Raw genomic sequence first — 27,330 nt, 5'->3', positions numbered from 1 at the left:
AATAGATTGTTGTTAATCCCCCAATTTTTTTATTTAAAAAATGTAGTTTTCACCAGGTAGCTATGCTCCTCAATAAACAACAGCATTCCCTATTATCTCTTCCCTATTGCCCTGCCTCTCTTTCAAGGATAGATTACATAGATAGATGGATGGATGGAGAGAGAGAGAGAGAGAGAGAGAGAGAGAGAGAGAGAGAGAGAGAGAGAGAGAGAGAGAGATAAATGAAAACTTTAAAACAAATGAATCTAGGAGGGAAAGAACCTTAGGGTTTCTGGCTAAACCAGAGACAACTTTTATTTATATTCATTCTGAAACGATCATGGTGGAAAAAATGACCAAAAGAGCTTGACCTGGGACGTATTGTGGCACTGTTAAGTGAGGGTGGTGGATGAAAAGACCTCTAAGATCCTTTCCATGTCTCAATTTGTAATTATATTCCTCACTGAAACTCAGCTTCTCTTGGGTTCTGCCCTCCTGAAATTGGTTTCCTTCTTACCTTGGCCAGGTGGCTGATTTTAGCTCAACTGCAACCTTCCCTTCCACCTGGGATTTTGGAAGTTCAGCCTCCAAAAGGGACACTCTCTCGATGAGGTTCTCTTGTACTTTTCTTGCCTGCCTCTCAGGAGAGGAGAAGACCCCCATGGTATCCGATTGCCACACCTCATTGAAGCAAGAAGGCAGCTTTTCTAAGGGTTCAAGCAGGAAAATTGGTTTGCATGGAAAAAGGGAAGGAAGTGCCCACACCCATACTCATCTCTCTCTGTCTCTGTCTCTCCGCCTCTCTCTCTCTCTCTCTCTCTCTCTCTCTCTCTCTCTCTCTCTCTCTCTCTCTCCTCTCTGATTTTTTTTTTTTACCAGTACTGGTGGTTTCTTCTTCCTTGTTCTCATTCTCTCTTCCACCATATGTCTCATATCCCAAGTCCTGGAGATCCACCTGGACCTGCTTGCTCTCCTTTTTCACTCCTGGCTCACCTCGAGAAGAAGAGAGAATGATTGTGTATGTCAGAGCCTCTACTCTCTGTGAGTCTTGTAGTGTCATCTACATTATCACATACAGAGTGGGCATTTCACTTCTGGAACACCACATATGCTTTATTTGGATTCTAAGAGAAGAAATTTGTTCCTGCTCAATCACTGATTAGGGAGACTCCTCCCTCACAGGACAAGGGGAAGTAATGCTATGCTTGAACTTGGAAGAGCTGAGGGACATCTGTGCCATTTACTACTTGTGTATAACAGCAGGGAAGTCACTTTGCTGCTCTGAGTTTCCCCATCTGAAAAATGGGTCTTCCTACCACCTTACACTCTGTACCACATGAAGTTGCCATCAGATTAAAAGAAGATGGTAAATATATTAAAAAACATGCTGTAACCATGGAAGTTGTGACATTAATGAGCCCTGTGTTAATGGCTAATTCTGCTTACATCCATATATCATTAAGACACTTGTTTTAAGTTTTAGCTGTGAGGATGGGTGACCAGCAGTCATGACATTAGTTTGCAAAAGACAATAGATTTGTTGTGCGTGGATAAAGAGGAGTTGGTTAGCCGGCCATTACAGAGGCAGAATGACCTAGGGATTTTATCAGAAATCTCAAAATCTGGATTAAGCTCCAGTTCCCTTTAAGAATGCAAACTAGATCGAGTTGCTTCACATCCATGAGCCTCAAGTTTCCCATCTGTACATGGAGGTCAAAAATACCCTATCCTCTTTGCCAGAAATGTGGGACAGACAGAATTCATCAAAAAGAATTTTTAAAATACCTATAAAGGATTTCCAGTTCCAAGACCCAAGATGGCAGAGTGATCAGTAATTGCTATCTCCCTCCCCTTGTTGACCTTGACAATCCCAGAAAAAATCTGCCTCTGAAAAACCCTGGTAGAGTGGGAGCAGCAGAATGTGTAAACATACTCATAGCCCATGAGTCAAGGAAGATTGCAAAGGAGAGTCCCTTTTACCGTGGCTGATGGGGACCAGTGGAGGAGCAGAGATGTCCCAGACAGCCCCACCTCAGCAAATCTGGAGAAGATCCTGAGCCCCAGTGGTGTGAGCCCAACAACTGTCTACCCCAGGACCCAAGGCATGCCACAGCACCCTAGGGTAAACAGGAAGACACTAGCACAGTCAGCATCACCAACCATGGACATTGCCTATGCTCTAGCTCAGCAGAGATCTCCTGTGGCCAGGCCACCCCTGCTCAACACTCAACCAGCTAGCTCCATGGTAACTGTGGAGAAGACCAAAAAGACCTCTTCTGGTGTCTGCTTTCCAAGCCCAGCCAGCTCAGCACCAGCTAACCTGGAGTATTTTAGCTTCCAGTTGAAAGAACTAGAGGCCACAACAAACAAAACCTCACATTCTAGGCACAGGAACTGTGGGATAGAGTCCCTTGTGCCTAAGATGCAGTGATCTACTTTAAAAGCCAGGAAAAGGGTGATTATCATGAGCATGAAACAAGGTAAAAAGACCATAGAATCTTTCTATGGGGACAAGGACCAAAACACAAATACCAGTGAGGTCATCACTGAGACTGTACTCCCATCTGACACTTCAGAAGGAAATATGAACTGGTGTATAGCACAAACATCCTTTTTGGAAGAACCCAGCAAGGATTTGAAAAGTCAGTTTAGACAAACAGAAGAGAACCTGAACAATGACTATAAAAATATGAAAAAAGAAATCACAGAAAAAATTAAAAGGACAACTGGACACATGGAAATGGAAGTATAAGATCTATTTGGAGAAAACAACTACTTCAAAGGAATAATTGGACAGATGGAAAAGGACATGGAAAAATTAACTGAAGAAAATGATTTGATGAAAATTGCAATTGGGCAAGTGGAAGCTGATGACAATAAGAGGCATAGAGAATCAGTCAAACAGAATCTAAAGAAAGAAAACATAGAAGAAAATGTAAAATGTCTAATAGAAATAACAGCTGACCTGGAAAATAGATCCAGCAGAGAAAAATCTAAGGATTATTCGCCTACGAGAAAGTCATGAGGAAGAAAAGAGCCTGGACAATATCATTCAAGAAATCATCAAGGAAAAGTGCTCAGAAGTCCTAGATCCAGAGGACAAAAGAGATATCAAATGAATCCACCATTCCCCTCCTAAAAGTGACCCCAAACATAAAAAAAGGAATATCGTTGCCAAATTCCAAAGTATCAAGTGAAAGAGAAAATACTCTAGACAGCTAGAAAGGAAGAATTCCAATACTGAGGAAGTACAGTCAGGATCACACAAGACTTTGAAGGTACTACAATAGAAGATCGAAAGAACTGGTTTATGATATTCCATAAGGCAAAGGAGCTGGCACTACAACCAAGGATTAATGACCCACCAAACTTGGGCATAACATTTCAGGCAAGGAGATAGACATTCCATGAAATAGGGGATTTCCAGACCTTCCTGATGAAAAGGCTAGAACTCAACAGAAAATTCAGTCTTCAAAAGCAGGTCTCAAAGGAGGCCTAAAGAGGTAAATGGGGAAAAAAAATCTTGTTACTCAAAATGGGCAATCTGTTTACATCCATATAAGGGAAAATGATACTTGTTAATCTTGAGAATTGTACATTTATTATGAAATATAAAAGAGATATACATAGATAGAGGGGGTGGGTATAAATGAAAAGATCTGATGATAACAAATGTGATTCAAGGGTGCAAAGGGATTCTAATGGGAGATGTGAAAAGGAGGAGGCAGAAAAAAATAAATTCCATCACAGGAAGAGGCACAAAAATATATTACAGTAGAGGGAAAGAGGGGAGGGAGATAAGCATTGTTTGAGAGGTATTCTCATCTGAATGGATTCAAGTAGGGTACAACAAACTCAGTTAGGTAAAGAAATGCAGTTAGCTCCAGAGGAAGCAAGAGGTGAAGCTGGAAAGAAAAAGGAGGGGAGGCAAAAAGAGAGGGAAGAAGTAGGAAGGGAAAAGGGGATTAAAAGAGAGAGAGGCTGAAAGAAAGGAGGGAAGACTGAGGGATGCAGTGGTCAAAAATTAAAACTGTTTCATGCAGGGGAACGGAGAAGGGAGAAATAAAAGCATAAACAAGGGGAAAGGAATTGCAGGGAAACACACATAGTAATCATAACTCTGAATGTGAATGGGACGATCTCTCCCATGACATGGAAAGAGATAGAATGGATTAAAAACCATGATCCAACAATATGTTGTTTACAAGAAATATATTTGAAAAGGGGACATACACATAGGGTAATTGTAAAAGGATGGAACAGAATATTTTGTGCTTCAGCTGATGAAGAAAAAAGCAGGGGTAGCAATGCTAATCTCAGAATAAGCAAGAGCAGAAATAGATCTAGACAAAAGACATAAGGAAGGTAAGTATATCCTGGGGAAAGGCACCATAGACAATGAAAGAATTTCATTACTATACATATATGCTTCAAGTGGTATAGCCTCCAAATTCTTAGAGGAGAAGTTAGATGACTTACAGGAAGAAATGAACAGCAAAACTATAGTGGGGGACCTCAACCTCCCACTCTCTCTACTTGGTCAATCAAACTTCAAAATAAATAAGAAAGAAGCTAAGGAAGTGAATAAAACTCTGGATAAGGTAGATATGATAGATCTCTGGAGAACACTGAATGGAGATAGAAAAGAATATACCTTTTTCTCAGCAGGACATGGCACATATACAAAAAGGGACAAGGTACTAGGGAAGAGAAACTTCAAAATCCAGTGTAGAAAGGTAGAGATAATCAATGCATCCTTCTCAGATCATAATGCGATAAAAATTAGATGTAATCAATGGCCATGGAAATATAAACCCGAAACTCACTGGAAACTAAATACTCTACTCCTAGTGGGTTAAACTCCAAATTACAGAAACAATCAATAATTTCATTCAAGAGAGTGACAATAAGGAGACATCCTCCAGCAAAAGCACAACAGCTAGAGATAGATAAAGAAATCTCGTTTAAAACTATGGTAGACACTAGAAAGTATCTGGGAGTCTAGCTGCCAAAACAAGATGAAGGACTAGATAACCACAATTACAAAACACTTCACCAACTAAGTGCAAAAATATCAGTTGCTCATGGGTGGGCCGAGCTCATACAATATAAATGAGAAATCTACCTAAATTAATTTACTTATTCAGTGCCATACCAATCAAAGTATCAGAGAATTATTTTCTTTTTGTTATTGCAGATTTGAATATCTTCTTTTTTATTACTTTCTTATTTTGTTTGTTTTCAGTGATCTACAATCACTTCTATCTTAGATTTTTGCCCCTCCCCCTCCCTTCTTCTCCCCTACCTCCCCACTCTATCCCTAAAACGGCATGCAATTTTATATAGGCTCTACACATACATTCCTATGAAATGCATTTTCACCATAGTCATTTTGCATGGATGAAGCCATTCCCCAACTGATGGGCATCCCCTTGATTTCCAGTTTTGGGACACAACAAAGAGAGCTAGAAAAAATAATAATATCAAAATTTTTCTGGAAGAATAAAAGGTGCAGAATATCAAGGGAACTCATGAAAAAAAATGTTAGAGAATGTAGCCTAGCCCTAATAGATCTCCAACTGTATTATAAAGCAGCAATCATCAAAACCACTTGGTACTGGCTAACAAATAGAGGGGTAGACCAGTGGAATAAGTTGGGTACTCAGGACAGAGAAGGTAACGAATATAGCAATCTACTGTTTGACACACCAAAGATAAGAACACACTGTTTGACAAAAATTGATGGTAAAACTAGATAACAGTGTGGAGGAAAGTGGGTATAGATCAATGCCTGAAACTGTCCACAAGAATAAAGTCCAAATGGATACCTGATCTAGGTATAAAGACTGATACTATAAACACATTACAGGAGCAAGGAACAGTGTATTTGTCATACTTCTGGAGAAATTTATGACCCAACAAGAGATAAATGACATTAGGAAGTCCAAAGTGGACAATTTTGATTATGTTAAATGGAAAAGTTTTTGTAAAAACAAACACAATGCAACAAAGATTAGGAGGAAAGCAGAAAACTGGGAAAGGCTTTTTGCAACAAAAGTCTGTGATAAGGGCCTCATTTCTAAAACATATAGAGAAGTGAGTCAAATGTATAAGAATACAAGGCATTCCCCAATTGATAAATGGTCAAAGGTTTTAAAGAGGGAATTTTCATGGGAAGAAATTTAAGCTGTCTTTAATCACATGAAAAAATGCTCCCTAATCACTATTGCTTTGAGAGATGAAATCAAAACCGTTCTGAGGTACCACATCAAACCTATCAGCTTGACTAACATGACAAAGTAGAAAGATGATAAATATTGGAGTAGATGTGGGAGAGTTGGACCACTAATTCATTGTTTTTGGAGCTGTGAGCTGATCCAATGATTCTAGAGAGTAATTTGAAACTATGCCCAGAGGGCTACAAAATGTGCCTGTCCCTTGACCCACCAATATCGCTTTTGGGAGTCTGTCCCAAAGAAATCCTAGAAATGGGAAGGGGTCCTACATGTAGATATATATTTCTAGCAGCTCTCTTTGTGGTGCAAAAAACTGGAAATCAAGGAAATTGGGGAATGACTGAGCAAGGAGTGGTATAAGAATATAATGGAATACTATTGTGGTATGAGAAAAGATGAATAGTAAGACTTCAGAAAAGCCTGGACAGACTTCTATGAACTGATGCAGAGTAAAAAGAGGAGAACCAGGAGAACTTTGTACATTGCATCAACCACAATGCTCAAGGAATTTTTCTGGTAGACTTAGTTCTTCATTGCATTGCAAGGACTTAAATAATTCCCAATGATCTCTTAAGGCAAAATACCTTTCAAATCCAGGGAAGGAACTATGGAAATCGATCACAGAATCAAGCAGATCATTTTCTTTTCCATTATGCTTTAATTTTTGTTTTAGGATTTCTCCCATTCATTTTAATTCATCTATGCAACATAACTAAGGTGAAAATGTATTCAACAGGAATGTCTGAGTAGAACCTATATTAAACTTGATGCCATCTCAGGGAAGGAGTGGAGGGTAGTGGGGAAAGGGGGAAGGGATGGGAAAAATCTAAGATAAAAGGAAGTGATTGTAGAACACTGAAAACAAATTAAATAATAAAAAATCACAAAATGAAAAGGAAACAAAAATTTTCAATGGACCCTTGAGGCAAAACACCTTCCACATCCAGAGAAAAAAAACTATGGAATTTCATGGCAGATAGAAAGAGATCATTTCTTTTGATTATGTTTCATTTTGTTCTGCTTTATGGTTGCCCGCATTCATTTCAATTCTTCTATACATCATGCATTTAATAGGAATGTATGTGGAGACCCTATAGAAGACTGTATGCTGTCTCAGGGAGGCAGTGGAAAACAATGTAAGATATGTGGAAGTGATTGTCAAACACTGACAACAAAATAATTCAATTCAGAAACAACTATAATGTATCCTGAGCTCTTCAGAAAAGCTAAGCAATCTTACTAACACCTAAAGTAATGCCCACTTCATCAGTCTGACAGCTTTGAAGCCAGGACTTACGAAACAAGGCTTGGTATTGCTCTAGCTGGCTGGCCTGCATTAGGACTGTAGCTTCAGACACTAGCAATTTCTCCTGGAGATCTTGGTAGCCTTGTTTACAGCGTTCCAAGTGGGAGCGGAGATGGTGAGTTGACCCCTGCAGAGGAGATTGTTCTAGTGACACGTTGCTACTGAGCAGCCCTTGGCTGTTCACCTGAGAGAGTCAGAAAGGGAGAGTTAGTCAATAAAGAGATTCAACAGAAGAATGGTGATTAGGCCTGGGAAACAGAAGAGACTGGGCAGGTGTCTAATCAGCATCTTCAAGGACTGGAATGGTATTTGGTGATGTGGAAGAGTGATAACACATGGCAAATTTAGGTTTAAGGTACAGTAAAAGCTTATAAATAAGTATATCTGTACAAAAATGGAGTAGAGTGCCTGGGGTAGTAGTGTGCTCCCTAAAACTGGTTTTCAAATACAGACTGGATAGCTATTCATTATTGTAGCCAAGTAGATAGATCATTGGGTTTGAAGTCAAAAAGACCTGAGTTCAAATGCAGACTTACACATTTATTGTCTGTGTGAGTCAGGACAAGTCACTTCACTTCTGCTTGCCTCACTTTCCTTATCTGTAAAGTGGGGATAATAATAATATTACCTACCTCCCAGAGTTGTTATGAGGGGCAAATGAGATAGTAAATGTAAAACACTTAGAAAATCTGGACAACAAACTAATAAGCAATGATATCAACTTGGTGACTGAGGTCCATATGCTGTGGAGAAAACACAAAGCTGTGTTTTTTCCAGTAGTAACAAACAGCTGTTACAGTTGAACTACTATGGAAAGCTGAAATCTGCAGAATTGATGCTTTTCAACTGTGGTGCTGGAGAAAACTTTTCAGAGTCCTTTAGACAGCAAGGAGATCAAATCAGTCAATAATTAAATTAATTAATTCAGGCCATCACTGGAAAGTCCAACAGTGAAGCTTAAAAATTTGGCCACATAATGAGAGGGTGGGACTCACTGGAAAAGACCCTGAGTTTGGGGAAGATGGAAGGCAAAAGGAAAACTGCATGGCAGATGATGAGATGGATAGTGCCATGGAAACACTGACCATGAAAATGGACAGACTTTGGAAGAGAGTAGGGGATAGAAATGCATCTTTGGTGGTGTGGTGCACGGGGACATGAAAAATCAGACATGACTGGTGACTGACAAACTTAGCACAGTGCCTGACCCATAGAAGGTACCATATAAATGTTGGCTGTCATTATTATTATCATCCTATAATGAGCCTAGGAACTACTACTCCATCATTCCTACTCATTTCCACCCCACCCCACCCCTCAGAGTGAAATGCTACAGTAGGGAGAGATTGTATAAATAGTTATGCAAAAAAGTAGACAATATTTATATTTTCCACAAAATCAGTGAGCAAGGAACAGTCAGGAGACCTGCAAATGTGGGTAGTGGGCAGAGTGCTAACATATAATCAGAAGTATTATCTAGACTCATGGCAATTGTGTATTATACTTGCTACAGTCTGCCTGCCTAGAGGAGCCACTCACCTACTTCTTAATACTAAAAGGAGATGGTATGCATACCTTAGAAGGTAGCCAAATTCCCCATTACCAAAATGGTTAAGTGGACAAGTGTCAGAGTTGTGAAGAAAAGAGAACAGAATCACAAACTTTGCAATTTAGAAGGGATATCACTACCCATTTTGTCCAAATCATACACACCAAGGTTCCCCACTCTAACATACCAAACAAAGTAGTCATCTGACCACTTCTTGAAGACAGCCCTAGGCCCACCACAAAGGTCTGGGAACCCATCCACCTTGTTCAACCTTTGGACAGCTCTAATTAGAAAGATTTTCTTTATTACTGAGCCTAAATTTGCCACTTCCCTACTTCTAACCGGCTCCTGGATTTTCCCTCTGAGTTCAAAGAGAACAAACCTCATCTCACTTCCATACAACAATGCCTTCAAAAGTGAAGGAGAGCTCTCATGTCTTCTTTGGCTCTTCCTCTTCTCCAGACTAAATAGGTTTTTGTTCTTGGGTCATCTTTCAGTCATGTCTGACTCTGTTATCCCCTTTGGGATTTTCTTAGCAAAGATATTGATGTGGTTTGCACAATTCCTTTTCTAGCTCATTGGAAAGATGAGGAAAGTGAGGCAAACAGGTTGAAGTGGCTTGCTTGATCAAGGTCACACTGCTAGTAAGTGTCTGGGGCTGGATTGGAACTCAACAAGACAACTCCAGGGCCCCTATTCTATCCTTTGTTGTTTTAGGTCACGTGAGAAAAAAACATTAAGACTAAGTATGTATCATGGATTAGATAAGGGCTTGAGCTAAATGAACTCTAAGGTCCCTTCTAACTGAGATTCTCTGATTAACAACATGGAGACACCCCTATTTTGATCTGAAAGTCAGACTTGGGGCAAACCAGAGGGAAGCATCCCCACTGTTTCCCTGGGCAAATAGTGGGGAGTGGGAGGGTGGTTCCCAGAAGAGAATGGAATGATGATGAAGTACTAAACTTTAAGCTTTGGAGGCTCTAGGGAGCCCTACCTCCTACCTCCTACATCCTACTTCCCCTGGCTTCCCCACCAAGTTAAAGACAGATAGAATGTCTCCACATTCAGGTTTCTCTCCTGGAAACCTAGACTCACATGCTGGTCATCCTTGCATTTGACATCAACGACAGACACAACATCAGTGATCTGGTGTCCAGAATACAGCCCTTTGGACCCCCTGTCTTGAAGCTGCTGTCCTAGAGCCGAGGGATCCCTAGGACTCCAAACGACTTCAGTCTTCAGACGGTCAATCTCTTTGGCCAGGCCAATAATAAGCTGTGCATTCAGCTCCTTGCCCCCTTCTTGGCTGTTCAGGGCCAGCTGCTCCCTGAGGAGGCTGATCATGCTATTGGCATTCTGGAGCTTCCTCTGCACCTTTCTGACCTCAGCACATTGGCCGTCTTCTTTCAAAGCCTCTCTGGCATCCTCCACCCACCATTCTTCCTCCTTCTCCTTGTCTTCTTCCATTTCCCAGCCTTCAGACATTGCTTCTCCCATCTGCTCCTTCAGCTCTGCATTCTCCATGTACAGACTCAGCAAGGTGTTCCTACAGGATGCACAAACAGACACAGGGCACCAGGCTCAGTACCACAACAACATTCCTGATGGCCTCCTTGATGAACTTCATTATGTGACTATAGGCTTTCAATGAATTAGAAGTTTTATTTTGGAAAGGGTGGAAAATGACTTTGCTATTGCATGGAAGAGAAAAACAAGGCAGAGAGAGGTCCACTAACAGTGAATGGCAGAGCCAGGACTAGACTATCAAGACTTCTGACTCTTGATTCAGGCTTTTTCCCACTATGGGAAAGAATGGATCTCAGTTCTGAGGGGTGAGGAACATCTGAACTCTTGCAAATAAATCTCTAATTTCTTTTGTGGGACAAAAACCAAGAATATTTTTGCGTGGGATAAATTAGTTCCCATGCGTTTTAGGAGATTTTTTATTCAGACACATGTGGAAACTCTCAGAAGATGATGATTGAGATGAGGGAGGATAAGTCACAATCATATTCACAGGGCATTCCAAAGAAACCACATTTTTACTAAGTTATTGTTGTTCTCTTCTAACCAACACTTTACCAAGGCAGTGATGAAGAGCAAAAGGATTTGGACTTTACATTCTCTACTATTTGGAGTCTTCTCTCTGTGTCTCTGTGTCTCTGTCTCTGTCTCTTTCTCCGTCTCTCTGTCTCTGTCTCTGTCTTTCTGTCTCTCCCCGTTTGTCTGACAGGTAGACAGATTTACTAGACTGATACAGGAGGAAAGACAGAGACAGTGACAGACAGACACACAGAGAAGAGGAGAACACAGGGAGTCGATCTCTGATTTCATTGGAATAGGGAACTCCACAGTGAGAAAATTTTCTCCAGCAATATGCGTTGTCACCTCTTCTAGACCTTATACTCTTAGAGAGTTTCCTAAGGTCCTGAGTTTGACTTGGGTCACACAGCCATTGTATGTTAGAATTGCTGCTTAAATCCAGGTCATCTCTCTTCATTTGGATCACCAACTTGTATGCAAATTACATTCTTAAGAGAATGGTCAGGAACTCTTAGAAGCCAAGCGACTTTCCCAGAGTCATACAATCAGGAAATGGAAGAGTTGGGGCTCAAAGCCAGGTGTAGCCAGCTCTCTCTCCATTACACACCATGGTATATGTATCAGTATCATAATATACAAGTCGTTTTATGACTTAATGGCTAGGGCATTAGATTGAAAACAGTAAGACCAGGATTCAAAGCCCTTCTCAGGCACTTAGTACGTATATGACCCTGGGCAAGTCACTCAGCTTTTCCCTGCTTCAGTTTTCTCATCTGTAAAATGAGAGGGCTGGACTGGAGGACCTCTAAGATCCCTTCCACCTCTAAGTTTCTGAGTCTAGGACTCCAAGTCTAGTAGTCTACTGACTATCACATCCCTATCTTTATTCCATAACTAGGCTTTGATCCCAACTGTAGAAAATAATATTAACCTTTGTCTGCCACTGTTTTCTCAACTATTAAATGGCCCAGCATTGTTGTGAGGATCAAATGAGATAAAATTTAAAATTTGTTAAGCACTTTGCATAGTGACTGGCACAGAGTAGGTGCTTATCAAATATTTGTTCCCTCCCTCCTTGAATCTAGGTTTCCCAAGAGCCAAGACCAATGCCCCCCCCTGCATGTAGCCCAGTGCCTCTCCCAGCTGGGTCAGAGCAAGCCTCTTGGGTATCATAGCTCTCACCTGGAAGAATTCCTCTTTGCCAGGTGCCTATTTCTGACCTGATATGGGAAACAGAGGAGAATCCTGCTTCCTCAAGTTGGGCTTTCAGATCCTTCAGTTCCCCTTCAACTTTTCTCTTCTGTTCCAGGAGCTGATGGATCTCTGCCTCAGGGCAAAACAGTTCCTCCTCAGGGTCATGGATTTTGTCTCCTCGTGTTGGGGGAGGAGGAGTTAGATTGGAATGTTGGGTATCCTGGGTTGCCATGCTGCTCTCTAAAGCCTCTTTGATGTACTGAAAAAAAACCAAGTTTTCAATTGGTTAGGTCACCCAATAAGAGAGTATTCACAAACCAAGGGGTTAACAATGAAGACCACCAAGCAGAAAGAAGTAGTCAGACCCCATGACCTTTCTCTCTTTCCAAAGTGCTTTGCTGGCCCATAGAAATGCCATCACACAAGGGCAGTGAATAGACCTTTCAAGACAGGGGATGGGCATACCAGAAACTGCGTCTCTCTCATTTATACCTCTGAGGTGTGAGGACGCTACGATTCTCTTGTTCCTACTGCTTGGAAGTCCACCTAGAGTGGCTTCCAGACAAGACAGTGAAGAGCAACAGTACTGCTAGTATATCACTGGTACACAAGGGAAACCATGGACTGTTCAAGCAGAAATGACAACAAGCTCTTGGGGACAGAATAAAAGCAGAGGAATGAACTAAAGTCACACAAGTCACAGAATCAGAATGTTTAATTGAACAGAATCATAGCAACCCCTGTCACTTCAGGCAGGTGACTGGAGTTGAACCCTAAACTGCCTAGGGCACACAGTTAGTGTCCTCTTCTTAAAGTATCTGGGAAAGACACATGGCTGTGTCCCAGGCCTAGAATTCACTTTCTCCTCATCTCCACATCTTAGAGTCTTCCATTTGATTTCAATTCATTCAAAGATCAGCTCAAGGGCTGTTTACTACAGGAGGTCCTCCCTTATGTCCCCAGCTGCTAGGTCCTCCCCCACTCCAAACATCTTCTATTTATTTTGTATGTGTGCAACTCTCTCTCTCTCTCCCTCTCCCTCTCTCTCTCTCTCTCTCCATATATATATATATATATGTATATATAGTGTGTATGTGTACATATAAGTGTGTATATGTGGAAATCTATACATATTATTGATATCTATATATGGACATCTATATATGTGGACTCCTATATCACACACATATACATACACATACATATGTATGTGTGTGTATAGATACATATAGTTATATACATGTTTGTATGTACACACACAGGTTACTTTGAGATAAAGTAAGTCTTATGAGGAAACTCTCCTCTTATTGTTTTCTGTGCCTATTACAATATGAGGTACATGGACTAGAGCCTTATTGGTTGATTGATTTCAATTCTATGTTTTTGTTGTTCAATCATTTTGAGTCTCATCCACCTCATAATGATCCCATTGAAGGTTTTTCTTGGTAATGATACTGAATTGTTTTTCCTTTTCCTTCCTGAGCTCATTTCTCTGATGAGGAAACTGATACAAACCAAATTAAGTGACTTTTACAAGGTCACACCGATTGTAAGCTCATTTTACAGATGAGGAACTGAGGTAAAGCCAGACTAAGCACTTGCCCAAGGTCACACATCTATCAAGTGTCTGAAGCCAGATATGAACTCAAGAAAAGGAGTGTGCTTGACTAGAGGCCCAGCACTCTATGCACTATGGCAACACCTAGCATCAGTCAACTCTATAAAAAAATGATGTGTTCAACTTCAAGGTCCCTTGTAGTTGTAGATCTGTGAACATCTGCCTTCAGGCTTTCCAGTCTGAAAAACCCTAATCCCCTGGTCTTTTCTTCCAAGGACCTTGAATTACTCTTAATGACTGAGACAATCAAATAACATATCAAGGCCTGGGGTATACCGTTTGCTAATTTCCAAGGTGTAGATGCTCATCCAGAAAATTTAACAATCCTTATGGGCCCAGGCTGGCTCTTGGTTACCCTTGGCAGATTGACAACATTTCTACTCCTCCTGGAGATGTGACCTGTGATGTCATGGAAAGTGCTGGGCATGAAATCAGGAGCAATAGACTAAATCCTCTGTCTTCCTTTAACCTGCACCCTACACTGTATGTGCTTTTGGAATCAATTATGTGAAAGCATAAGTTACAGAGTGTTTTGGGGTTGATCAAGTAAAATAGGCGGGATCTGCCAAACACTCAAGATCTCATTCTATATCTCTTCTCCTGTTCACAGCCTTCTTCCTTCAAAAAATACTCACTACTCATTGTCTCTACTTCACTCTCTTTGAAATCCCATGCTCTTTGTCTCCTGACTTTACCATGTGAATGAAAAGGATCTCTTCCAAGATACTGGGTATCTGTGAGGTTGTTCTTTTGGTTTGAAAAAAGGATTTATCCTTGAAAAATGCTGGACGGGATCTGACACTGAAGAATAGCGTGTCCTCCTCCCTACTTTTCCAGTTCAACCAGCACCCTGCTCTCTTGTTACTCCTGCCTGATGATGACTCCTCTTAGTTCTTTTGTGCAATCATCATCCATTCTATGTGCACTAAGTTTGGACTTAGGCCCCAGTGCTCTGAACTGGACTTTCTCTTCCTTTCTCTACACTTTCCTAATCAGCTCTACGAAGTTCAATTTTCGTCTTCGTCTAAATGATTCCAACTTCTCTTGATCCTGTCTTCACCTGTGTCCTGAGTTCCACTATCTCATGTCTAACTGCCTCCTGGACATATGGCTGCTAGAGTATTCCAAAGGCATCTGACATTCAACATGTCCTAACATGGAACTATAACACTTCCAGCCTGTCCTCCAAGCATTCTGATATTTCCATCATCCAGACTGGGGGAGTCAATAGTCTTTTGTGTGCTTGTTCTTTTCCCATATAGACAGTTACAATGCTGGGCTCAGTTCTAGGGTTTATATTTGAGAAAGAAATTGACAAGACAGAGTAATTCCAGAGGAGGACGACTAGGGTAGTGAGAGTATCTGTCTGTGGAGGCACACACTGAAGAATGGATAAGAGAGCTAGGTCTATTTAGTCTGGAAAAGAGAAAACTTGAAAGCAGTGAATAATGGGGTACAGGTGGAAGAAAACATGCTGTCTTCAACTATTTGAACAGGTGGAGTTTGAGAGAAAGATTACACCTTCTCGTCACCCCATATGGGAGAGCTAGAATCAATGGGCAGAAGGCACAGGAAGATACATTTGGCCTCAAAGTAAGGAACAAATCCATCAGAATTAGGGCAAAATGACAGGAGTAGCTGTAGGAGGTATTGATTTTCCAATGACTAGGGGATCCTCCCGGGAAGGCTAAGTGACCACTTTGGTAGGATATATTAGAGAGAATTCATACTTCAGCTAAATAGTGGACAAGATGATCTTTATCTGCCCTTTTATTAGTCAGGATTCCCATATGGGATATGTTTTTGACATAATCAATGTGAATATGCTAACAATTGTGACTATCATCTGGGCAAGATAGGAGGGAGGACTATCTTATTCCCCTCTTTTTAAAATGCATGTATGTATTTAGGAAGCTCTCTTTTTGTGTCTTGCTAATTATACCTCCTTCCTATTTTTAATCATTGTCCTAGGATCAGGCAATGTCTTTATACTCAATTATTTTTTCTCCTTTAACTCAGGTTTTGTAACTTTCCCAATGCCTTTTGATATCCATGGAGTTCTAGTTTCTTCTTCCATTGCCTAGCAGAGTATATTTTATTTTCATATGAACTTTCAGGACTTTGTTACTCAGGGCTTTCAATTTGGATGTTTCCTAATGAAAGATCTATTTGTATTAATAAGTTTGCGTTCATCAATTATTTTCTCTTTTTCTTAGGAACTTTTGACTTTGCCTTCTCTTTGAATCTTGAATACAGTATCATATCAATAGATCACTTCTTCAGGCCAAGGAAATTGTCTTTGTTGTACTCCCAAGTTCTATTTGATGAGGTGATCTATGGAGGTAGTACTCAGACACCAGTGTAAAACTATTCAACTACCTAATAGGTCTTGAACCCATGGGTGAAGAGGAAGCACTCTGACAAAATAGGAACAAATGAACCTCCACAGATGCAGCATCCCGGAAGCTGTGAGAAGTGGGTAGCTTGATAGGGCACCAAAAAGTCAAGTGTCTTAATGGAATGTTAGAGAGAACTTAAGAGGTTATGGAAGCATGTATCCAGTCCATCATCCAGGGCTGCAATCAATCAAAAAAAAAAAAAAAAAGCATGTTGTATGCCCAGGGTCCAATGCTTATTTCCCTAGAGGCAAATGAACACATGTTGGAGCATTATGACACCTTCAGCTTAAGTCAAAACAAGCTTTCATTGCATTGCCAGCAAGCAAAATCACACCTTGCAGACCACAGGGTCTCAAAGAGAGTTTACAAAGGTTCATAATCGCTGGGTTCTTGCTATACACACTGAGTTTCATGTGAAGTCAGCAACATGATGGGATAACAGCAGTTTATGAGGATCTTCATTAAGAAGCCCACCTGGTCCTTCCTTAGATCACTTTTCAATCTAATTCATCTGACTCTGACCTAAGCAATCATTTAATAAATACTTCCTAATCTACCCAGGAGTGTGGTAGATTCTTGGGTGGGTGGGGAAGTGGTGAAGAGGAGGAAGATACACAATGTAAAGAAGAAGGGAAGAGCAGTTTCCTGTGAGCTTAGAGTAACTTTCTCAAAGTGTGTCAGAGCACTATCTATATTAGAGGGAGGAACACTAGAGGAAATGATCTACATATTGGCTCCCCAAGGATGAAGCTCCAATGAAGGATTCTAAGGTCTGCTAAACCTTGGGCCAGCTCCCCTACCAGGGGTTGATTTAGATCATCAGTGTCTCTCCCCTTCCAACCTCATTTCCTATAAATTCTAAGACTGATAATAGCCACAGTCCTTGCCATGATGCACTTCACAGTCATTCTCACTTATTTGGTAGGGCCCCCTAGCCCAGGACTGAAAGAGACAACTAGAAATAAGTAGGAGGACCAGTCTCAGTAGGCATAGTGGAAGACAGAAACCTGGGTTAGTATATGGAGGGTTCAACAGAGGCATTTCATGTTCCAGGAGGAGGGAATTTCACCTATGAGTTCAACGAGAATCAAGATTGATATAAGCAAGCAACAGAAAGAGGATCATGGGGTAAGGTGAAGAAGACTCACTGGGAGTCTTCTACTCATCTACTAGGAGGCCACCTCCAAACGCAACATACATGAAATTAGCCACTTAAGGGGTCAGACTTAGAAAGAGGGTAGATTACATCCATGAAATGAAGCTACTCCAGGAAGCCACCATCTTCTCCCCATTACAGCTACCTTTTCTCCTGAATTTCCAGGGTATGAGGAATTCAGTCACTGTCTGGGGGATGCAACAGACTTCAATACATATGCTCTGACTCTAAAAACCTGCATCAATTACCTTGGATAATACCAATGTGTGTGGAATTGGGGAAGAAAGAAAGTGCCCTTCCTCTGGTGGTCAGACTGTCTTTGGCCTAGATCCTTGGTTGGCATGTGGCATTTATTCTCAATCCCATGAAATATAGACCTAAGGCACATGTTTGCAAATAGGGCACTCCTGTGGACAGAGATGAGTCTGCATTTGCCACAAGATAGGAAGCAAGTTCTAGCCCTCCAGCCATGCTACTGCCTTAGTATCTACTGGCCAGGTGATGCTGGTTGGTCAGTAATCATTCTGTCAGATTCCACTGAATAGGTAGCCTCCCAGAGCTGCCTACAGAGCACCTCTTGAGGAAGCAGTCAGCGTTCTGCTTGAGTCCCCTTGAAGATGCCCTTCTGGGAGAGGAGGCCAAAGGGAGGGAAGAGAGATAAGAAGAGAGAGAAGCCCTGTAAAAAGCAAGAGAATTCTTGAAGCAACTGGTGCAGAGAGGAGGGGTGGAGAAGGGAGAGGTAAGTGGGGGAGAATAAATTTTTTAAACAGGATAAAAGGAGAGGGAAAATACTGGCGAAATGTTCCAATCCATAGGTCCAATGCTGTTTTGCCAGCAGCCACAGGGGACTATCAGACCCCCAAAGTGTAGTGTAGCTCCCCCCAGGGTTCCCTAGGACCTGGTTCTGACTTACTTGCTCCTGGTTATTGCTGTGTGACACCGCTTCTTCAACACTATCAGTGGACTCAGTGCTAGCATCTTTGGTGTTCTCATCCACAGCTGTGCCTGGAAGAAAGGAAACTAGAAAAGTAACTCCCCACATGGTGTTTCTCTACACAGCAGTTAAGATCCCTAAATTCCTTTTGTTGCCAATCTCTTGTCTCCTGTCTTCCCCAACCACCACCAACACTCAGCCCCACCCAGCACTAACATCCTTGAGGGAAGAAGAAATGAAAAGCCACACCTTTCTACTAAAACTTTGAGATTTGTTTGGTCGGTGGTAGTCTTGCAAGATATCAGGTGTGGGGCTACTAAGCCATGAAAAGAGCAGACCTGTCCTTGGAACACGACTTGTCTGAATGGACTCCAATGATTACACACTCACCATTACAGCAAGCAAGTCAACACAGATGCTGACCAGGAGCCACAAAAGTATGGGTTTTCTTCCCACCTCAGTCATTGTCTCCATCTCTAACTTCATTTTCCCCATCAATCAAATGGGACCACACCCTACCTATCTGCTTCCACCCACTAGACCCTAAGAAGACTCACTGCTTTTTGATGCCTGCTAATGTCAATTTCTCCAATATAGACCTACCTACCCAACTTCTCCTATCTTTACCACTTGCTTGGGAATGCAGACATTTGAATAAATGACAGTCCAAAGACACCTAGTGAAAGCTGCTCTTCAAGATTCCATCTCCAAGGATCTCAGGCTGCTCAAAATCCCAAGGAAAGCCCAGAGCCAAGAAGGAACTGGGGCAGGTCAAGATCATTCAAGCATTTGCACTTGAGGACACAGAAAGAAGTATATATGCTTCATATATGTCATCTCTCTCACTCTCTTACATCCTCCCCGACCATAACCTACATTGGATTTATATTTTCGACCATCCTCATATCTCATGGGAAAATGGTTCAGTTGTTTCTGTTGTGACTGAATTTTTTGTGACCTTTTTGGGAGCATTCTTGACAAAGATATTCGAGTCCTTTCCATTTCCTTTTGCAGCTCATTTGAGAGATGGGGAACTAAGACAAAGAGGGTTAACTGACTTTCCCAGTGTCACACAGATCAGAAGTGTCTGACACCAGATTAGCACTCTTGAAAGTTCAAAACCCTATGCTTAGTTCTACAATATTTCAAAGACTAAAAGGTTTTTCCATTTCAGTCACTGACAATCATGTTTGTTTTACTATTTTATCTGCTATTTTATTCTCATTCTCAAAAAATAAAGGCATTCAGTATTTTATGTCTTTGTTGGCAGCGTTAAAAAAACATGATGATAGGACTATATGAAACTGGTACACACTCTTTTAGTGAGATAAATGGTATGGTGATCTTCTTTTTTTATACATTTACACATTTCCCAATGTATATTTTCCCCCTTACCTCCTTCTTTATCATTACTTTTGACAAAAATAACTGAGAGGGGAAAAAACCTTTTGGCAAAACTAAGCAACATATGAAATAAAAATTCTGTCTGTATATATGTATGTATGTGTGCAGTATTTCACATTCATAAACCTCCACAACTACAAAGAGTAGGAGAAGCACACCGTCTTCCTCTCCTTACAATGACCTCCATAAATACCCTCTGTCCACAATCATTTCACATTATTGAGTTGATTGGTGAAGGGAGAAGGCTGCTTTGCCAAGGATTCAAGCAGTAAAGCTGGTTTTCATGGAAGAAGGGAAGGAAATACCCACAACCATACACATCTCTCCCTCTCTCTCTCTCTCTCTCTCACTCTCTCTCTCTCTTTCTCTCTCTCTCTCCCTCTCTCTCTCTCTCTCTCTCTCTCTCTCTCTGTCTTTCTCTCTCTCTCTCTGTCTCTCTCTCTCTGTCTTTCTCTGTCTCTCTCTGTCTCTCTCTCTCTCTCTTTCAATCTTTCAATCTCACTTTCAATCTCTTTCTCCATCTTCTCTCTCTATTTTTTTTTTACCAGGGCTAGTGATTGCTTTTCTCTCAGCCTCGTTCTCAGTTCGGCCACATGTCTCATATCCCAAGTCCTGGAGATCCACCTGGACCTCCTTGCTCTCCTTTCTCATCCCTCGTTCACCTGACCAAGAAGAAAGAATGATTATATCTGTCACAGCCTCTACTCCCTGTGAGACTTGTAGCATCATCAGCATCTTCCCATACTGCATGGACATTTCACTTCTGGAACATGAAATATGGTTTATTTGGATTCTTTTTTATTTTAAAATCTCTTATGAAACATAAAATATATAATATAAAACATTCTTCAAAAAATCATTTCAAAATATTAGAAGTGGCCATGTTTTCCTTTATATAGGAACAGTCTCATCTGTAAGCATATACAAATATAATAAACTTGACATATTTCATGGCTCTTTATGATCCATACAGACTTAAATACAGTACTTTGCCTCTGTATGCCAAACAATATAGTCATGTAAAATGAATTCATGAGAAAAATATGAACTTTTAAAAACTTTTTAGAATTCAGTTTGAAAACTACATAATCTAGATATTATGGAATACATTTTATTTTTACATATTTTTAAAAATCACAACGAAGTATTTGATATGGTTCTTATTCTGGCTAAAATGCAAAAATGTCATGAATTTCATACCACCTTAGAGTGAAATAATATATGCTCTGCATGTATTTTGATGTGCAGAATGGGATTCTGTGACCTAGGCAAAAATGTAAACAGGAGAAATCCGCAGGACATTGTCAATTCTTAGGTCCTAGCAATTCAGAAATCCCAACACTAAGGCCTTCACATGTTGCCTTTAGAGATTAATGTGTAGAAATCCCAAATGTTTGATGATCTAATAGGTGATAGTGTAAACAGTCAAAATCAGCTACCTTATGGAAACCAAATCCAAGTAACCATTACAAACTGGATTTAAAATGGCAAGGATCATTTCTCTTACTATTTTACTACATATGTAAAAATATATTAAAAGCAGACCCCTACAGAAAGCTGGACCTGAACTTCTGCAAACATGTTCAGCTGCTCTTTGGTTTCATGTAGTGATATTGATAAGATGCTGTAGGTGCTGAATGTCTAGCGAAATTTAAGATATTCTGGAGAAACAAGGATCTTCTCATTTGTTAGCTAAAAGAATAACTACATCACTTAGAATTCAATCTTACTTTCTTCAATTATCCTAATTTGTTCAAGTGTTCAAAGCAAAAACAGTTGTACTTTTGATTTGTAAGCAGATATTCATTTTACAAAATCTGTCTTCTTGAAATTGATCACCAGTATTAGATAATGCCAGAATAAAGAGAGATGGAGCAGCCTTCCCCAAACCAGTCTACTCACTGGCCCTGATTTCTTCAGTACTAGGTCATTAGGAAACAGGCATTTATTTAGTCAAATATTACCCCAGAATGGTGCTAATGGAATTGATATACACTAAGATCAGATCACCCATGCTGCTAAGTCAAATGCAAACTACACAGGCTTACAATAGGGGATGGAGTTGGAACTTAATGTGCTAGTTTTGCAAAGAATTAAAGTAACTGAAGTCAAAGAATCTGAAAGAGATCCCAAGCACCATAGAAGTACCTGCACAAACGTGATGATGAAAAACATGCAGAACAAAGATGTGTTTTCCTAAATAAGAAAGGCTGAACAATGGACAGAAGTACCAGTAGAATATTTCTGATTACAATCAAATCATTTCAACATTTATCTATAAAGACCTAAACTGAATGCTGTCAGATTAAATTAGTTGGTACATTTGATTGGTAATGAAATTCCTTTAACCTCTTATTTAAGACTCATCCAAATCTGAGCAAAGCTAATATGACTGAAGAATATAACAGGACATAAATTAAAACTCTGCAGTTAACAAACTGGATTTTTCAAGCTTATTTATTCCTCTTGTTCTCAAGGAAGCAGATAATTTTGAAAGCTGATATTAGTTGAATAACTCAAAAACTAGGTAAATCACCTGAAAAGTGAGACCAGAATATTCAGTGCTAATTAGTGCTAAAATATGGAATTAAATAATAATGCTTGAAGGGGTTAGGTCTTTTTGGAAGTATTTACCAGGCAGCATGTATAAGCTCTTTTTTTTTTTTTGTTTCTTTGGAGAGGGAGGTGGTGTGTGAGGTAACTTTCTGACACCTCTGTTTAGATAAATCAATACCCTTAATCTTTGAAAAACTCACTACCAGAAACAATGAGTAGTTTTGACTCAGGGATGAGGGAACTATATCAGATTCTAAAGTTTGAAAAATAGCAGAAACTATTCTGAACTGATTTGCAATGAACAAATAGAAGTTTTATATCAATGAAGATGCATCCACAACCTGTGTGTTCCTTAGAGTTTAAAAAAAACCCCTCCTCCCCCTAAAAAGTTTTTATCCAACCAACATTCAAAGCTAGATTTCCTGTCTTAGGAAGGGGGGAATATTGGATTAAAGTGGTAATGGACCACACAGTGTAGCTTAGTCAGTTTCCACTTCATTAATGGAACAGAATACTTTCCCCTAATAAAGTTCTCCTTTAAATGGAATTTAAATGCAGCTAAAACACACTTTCAATTACACTCTAGAAAAATGTAGGGAAAATGTCACTGCCCCGCCCTGCCCAAGGGGACTTATGCCTTGCTCCTCTATCTACTAAGTGTTGTCCATATCACTAACAGGAGGTAACAATCTTCATGCTGCAAATGTACTTCAGAGTCTCCCTGCTTCTACAAAAGCCCCTGAATATCTCCAGGAAGCAGAATGAGGCTAACATAGCCTTTTAGCTCCACAGTGCCAGGTTTGTATTAAGTTCCAGTCACATGCTTCTCTGCATGGCAAAGGACTAGGACCTATGAAGGTTGGCTTATTTAAAGATTGGAGTCAGGTATTTGAATTCTTTCTGAGTGGTACTTCACAACCACCACTAAAAGAAGGCCTTTATTAAAAATGATGACAGTATAAAATCATCTAAAAATTTGCAAATGTTCAGCATATAAAGCAAGAATTTTCTGCAGTTTGATTCCTTATACAGTACAATGCTGAATGCTATTCTTATTAATGAATTTCAGCCATGTAGAGAGCTGCCTGTACCTGTATCTACTTCCTATTATTTTATTTGCTTGTTTTTCTGGAGTATGAATTTTTATATATGCTGAGATAACTGTAATGTTATTCATGCTTTAAAAAACGTATACACCAAGTTAAACATCCAGTGTGATAAAACATATTATTGCTTTTTATGAAGTCACTATTTAAAAAAAAGCCAAGTCCCTTTTGGAGCAGGATAAGTCAATCTTGCATAACACACCTTTAAGGTTCTTGAGGCATCTCTCTTACTTCCTGCTCAGCAGTAATGTTTATGAGCAACAACTTATCTGTACAGAGACTTCACTTTCATACATCTCATGGAATATTTGCCTCGTTTCCTGCCACTGATCCCTTCTTCAATAAAACAAGAAAGAATTCAAGCAGAATGTGTTGCATAAACCTCACTCTCATTCAAAGGTTAGCAGATCATGAACTTTCTATCAGACTGTAACATGGTTCCTGATCTCTGATCCGATTATCTTGTTTTGATGCAGTGGCCAATAAGAAAGGTTTTGATTCACTACGTGGCCCCACAAGAAAGTTTTAAGTTGAACCAGAACCCCTGGTGTGTTCATGGTGGTTTGTGCCAGCAACCTGGTCTGTTTCCATCATGACGCGAGTTGGGAAATTAAAACCATCACCTAAACTTGTAAAGATAGGAAATAACTAAATTTTTTTTCATCTCCAAACACCTGTCTCCAATTTTTACTCCATCCAAGAGAGAATCAATTTTTGTCAAGGTCCTTTATACAGGTGCATGGAATGCCTGTATTGTTGTTCTATTTTTTCCAACTAGCTAGAGGTGGTAACAGAAAAGTGACAGGATGCCAATGTAAAACATTGTAGTCACAAAGAAAAGAAAAAGGACGTGGAAGGGTACACGGGTCATTCTTAGGTTGGTCGTCCAGAAATTTATAAAATATTCTAAAACAGTCGGGGTGCCCAGAATACAATATAAAAAGGGAATAAAATAAAACCAGTAGGAAGTATTTGTAGTTAGCAAATCCCACAGACTTATTCACCCAAGGACAATGATGACCCATCTCAAGAACACATCTGTTCCATACAGAGCAGTGGTGACCTCGATCAGGCTTAATCAGCTGACATGTGTCACAGTATCTGATTATTCATGTTGCAGTCAAAGTATAGACAGGTAACTCTTTTGCTACTCTTTTCAGCATTTCTTGCTGTACTTCAGGTCTTTCTTCTTTCCACAAGGCTCCTCATCAGACTGAGATAAAAAGAACTCTCTGGAGGGGCAAACATGAGGTGTAAAAACTCTTCCAAGAGGACCACATACACATGTGAAACGACAGATGGAAAAGCCCAAGGTAGACAGCTGCCTTTCCTGCTTCTCCTTGGGCAGCAATGGGAAGGAGGCCGAGCTCTAGCACGAAGGTGCAGCAGGACCAGCAGAGCAGCCTGCGGGGTGTCCTCCTGGGCCTGCGGGACAGGCAAGCCCGAGGCCGCATCCTGCCCTGGACAGGCTGCAGGAAGCCTGGCCCGCAGCTCCTCCCCTCGTCCTCGTCCATGGGGAGAGCCCCTTGTTCCTCTTCTTTTTCCTTCTCCTCCTCTTCTTCCTCTTCTTGTTCCTTCTCCTCCTCTTCTTCCTCTTCCTGTTCTTTCTCCTCCTCTTCTTCCTCCTGGGCTCACTGTTGTCCACATCGTGGCCCTTCCTTGCACTGACCTCTTACCTCGACCTCCCCCAACCCCCCATTCCATCCCAGGCCTCAGGGAGCTCCAGCTGGTCCTCGTGCCTGCCCTGCAGGCTGGGGGGAGGGGCGGGGCTAGGCCGGGCCCGGGGGGCCTCCTGTGGGAGGGGGGAGAGTGAGGAGAAGTGGGTATAGAGAGAGAAGCAGGGGAAGGGAGGACTGGAGCCGGTTTATGTGGATTCTTACATAAGAAAGTGGTCCCTGCTCTGTCACTGATGAGGGGGAGGCCTCTCACAGGACACTTGCAAGTAGTACCAGGCTTGAAGTTGGAAGAGGGGCGGGCTGCCTGTGCCATCTACCAGCTGTGTGTCACAGCAGGGAAGTCATTTTGCTGCTCTGAGTCTGTTTTTCTCATCTGAAAAATGGGTATTCCCCCACCACACGATCTACCACATAAAGTAGCCGCCAAGCTTAAAAAGGCTGGTAAATACATAAAACATGTTGGAACCATGGAAGGTGTGACATCAGTGAGATCTGTGTTAAGGCTTCCTTCTGCTTACATCCATGTATTATTTAGGCACTTGTTTTAAGCTTCAGCTCTGAGGATGGGTGAGGAGAACTTGAGGAACTAACTGAAAATCTTAACCAATCTGAACCAGAGGTCATAACAGTAGTTTGCAAAGGACAACAGAATGTGATATATGGATGAAGAGGAACTGGTTAGCCTCCTCTTAGAGAAACAGAATGGCCTAGGGATTTTCTCAGAAACCCCATAGTACGGATTTAGCTCCATTTCTGCTTAAGGATGCAACCCAGATCAAGGTGCTTCATATCCCTGAGCCTGAGGTTTCCCATCTGTAAAATGGGATCAAAAATACCCCTTCCTCCTTGCCAGAAATATGGCAAGGACAGGTTTAGTGTAAAAGACTTTTGAAAACACCAATAAAGTATTTTGAGCTTTTCGGAAAAATCCGAGATAACTTAGTAACCTCTAAGGTAATGCACAATTCATCAGTCTGATGACTTTTAACCCAGAACTTACGAAACAAGGCTTGGTATTGCTCTAGCTGGCTGGCCTGGGTTTGGACTGTAGCTTCAGACACTAGTAATTTCTCCTGGAGATCTTGGTAGCCTTGTTCATATTGCTCCAGTTGGGAGTGGAGATGGTGAGTTGACTCCTGCAGACTAGATTGTTCTAGTTTCATGTTGCTACTGATCAGCCCTTGGCTGTTCACCTGAGAGAGCCGGAAAGGGAGAGTTAGTCAATAAAGAGGCTCAGTAGAAGAATGGGTATTAGACCTCCAAAACAGAAGAGACTGAGCAGATGCCCAATCACCATCTTGGAGGACTGGAATGGTGTTTGGTAATGTGGAAGAGTGATAACACATGGCAGATGTAGTCTTAAGGTAAAGTCAAAGCTTCTAAATATTGAGATCTGGACAAAAATGGAGTAAGCTTCCTTGGGTGTTAGTGTGCTCCCCAAAACTGGTTTTCAAATATAGACTGGATAGCTATTCAGTAACGTAGCTAAGTAGTGCAGTAGATAGAGCACTGTGTCTGAAGTCAAAAAGTTCAAATCCAGACTTAGACATTTATTTTCTGTGTGACTCAGGACAAGCCACTTCACTTCCGCTTGCCTCAGTTTCCTTATCTGTAAAGTGGAGATAATAATGATAGCACCTACCTCCCAGATTTGGTATGAGAATCCAATGAGATAGTAATTATAAAACACTTAGCACATCTGGACAACATGCTAATGAGCAGTGTTATCACCTGCTGACAAAGGTCCATATGGGGAAAACTATGGTTTTTCCATTTTCTAACATACACCTGTGGGAGTGGGACTGTTAAAGAAAGCTGAAAACTGAAGAAGTGATGCTTTTGCTCTGTGGTGCTGGACTAGACTTTTGAGAGTCCTTTAGACAGCAAGGAGTTATAATCCCTCAATATGTAAAGAAATTAATTCAGGCTATCCCGATTTGGGATTTTCTTAGCAAAGATATTGGTGTGCTTTGCACATTTCCTTCTTTAGCTCATTGGGCAGATGAGGAAACTGAAGCAAACAGGGTTAAGTGGCTTGCTTGATCAGGGCCACACAGCTAGTAAGTGTCTGAGCCTGGAACTGAACTCAGGAAGATGTCTCCAGGGCCAAGTTTCTCTCCTTTGTTGCTATAGGCCACATATAAGAAAAAAAAAAAAACATTAAGACTAAG

At 40.8% G+C, this 27,330-nt stretch overlaps 1 protein-coding gene and 1 pseudogene across 5 annotated transcripts in view; both read right to left on the bottom strand.

Moving 5' to 3' along the window:
• LOC140527559 (myomegalin-like) overlaps positions 1 to 27,330 on the bottom strand; it is a 65,654-nt gene that overhangs the window by 34,960 nt on the left and 3,364 nt on the right. For 2 of the 5 annotated variants that reach the window (XM_072644583.1, XM_072644584.1), the window contains exons 4-11: positions 26,160 to 26,352; positions 20,367 to 20,483; positions 18,397 to 18,488; positions 12,337 to 12,569; positions 10,169 to 10,619; positions 7,513 to 7,705; positions 856 to 972; positions 497 to 686 (exon numbers count right to left, since the gene is read on the bottom strand). In XM_072644583.1, the coding sequence (XP_072500684.1) occupies positions 497 to 686; positions 856 to 972; positions 7,513 to 7,705; positions 10,169 to 10,619; positions 12,337 to 12,569; positions 18,397 to 18,488; positions 20,367 to 20,483; positions 26,160 to 26,352 (1,586 nt within the window). The remainder of the gene's footprint in view (positions 1 to 496; positions 687 to 855; positions 973 to 7,512; positions 7,706 to 10,168; positions 10,620 to 12,336; positions 12,570 to 18,396; positions 18,489 to 20,366; positions 20,484 to 26,159; positions 26,353 to 27,330) is intronic. The other 3 variants (XM_072644585.1, XM_072644586.1, XM_072644587.1) reach the window with 3 other exon arrangements.
• On the bottom strand, positions 20,967 to 25,472 carry LOC140530440 (palmitoyltransferase ZDHHC20-B-like; annotated as a pseudogene).

Source organism: Notamacropus eugenii, chromosome 2 (assembly GCF_028372415.1).
Source record: "Notamacropus eugenii isolate mMacEug1 chromosome 2, mMacEug1.pri_v2, whole genome shotgun sequence".
NCBI lineage: Eukaryota > Metazoa > Chordata > Mammalia > Diprotodontia > Macropodidae > Notamacropus > Notamacropus eugenii.
Note: the sequence above shows the minus strand (reverse complement) of the source record. Positions and strands in the feature narration are given on the sequence as shown.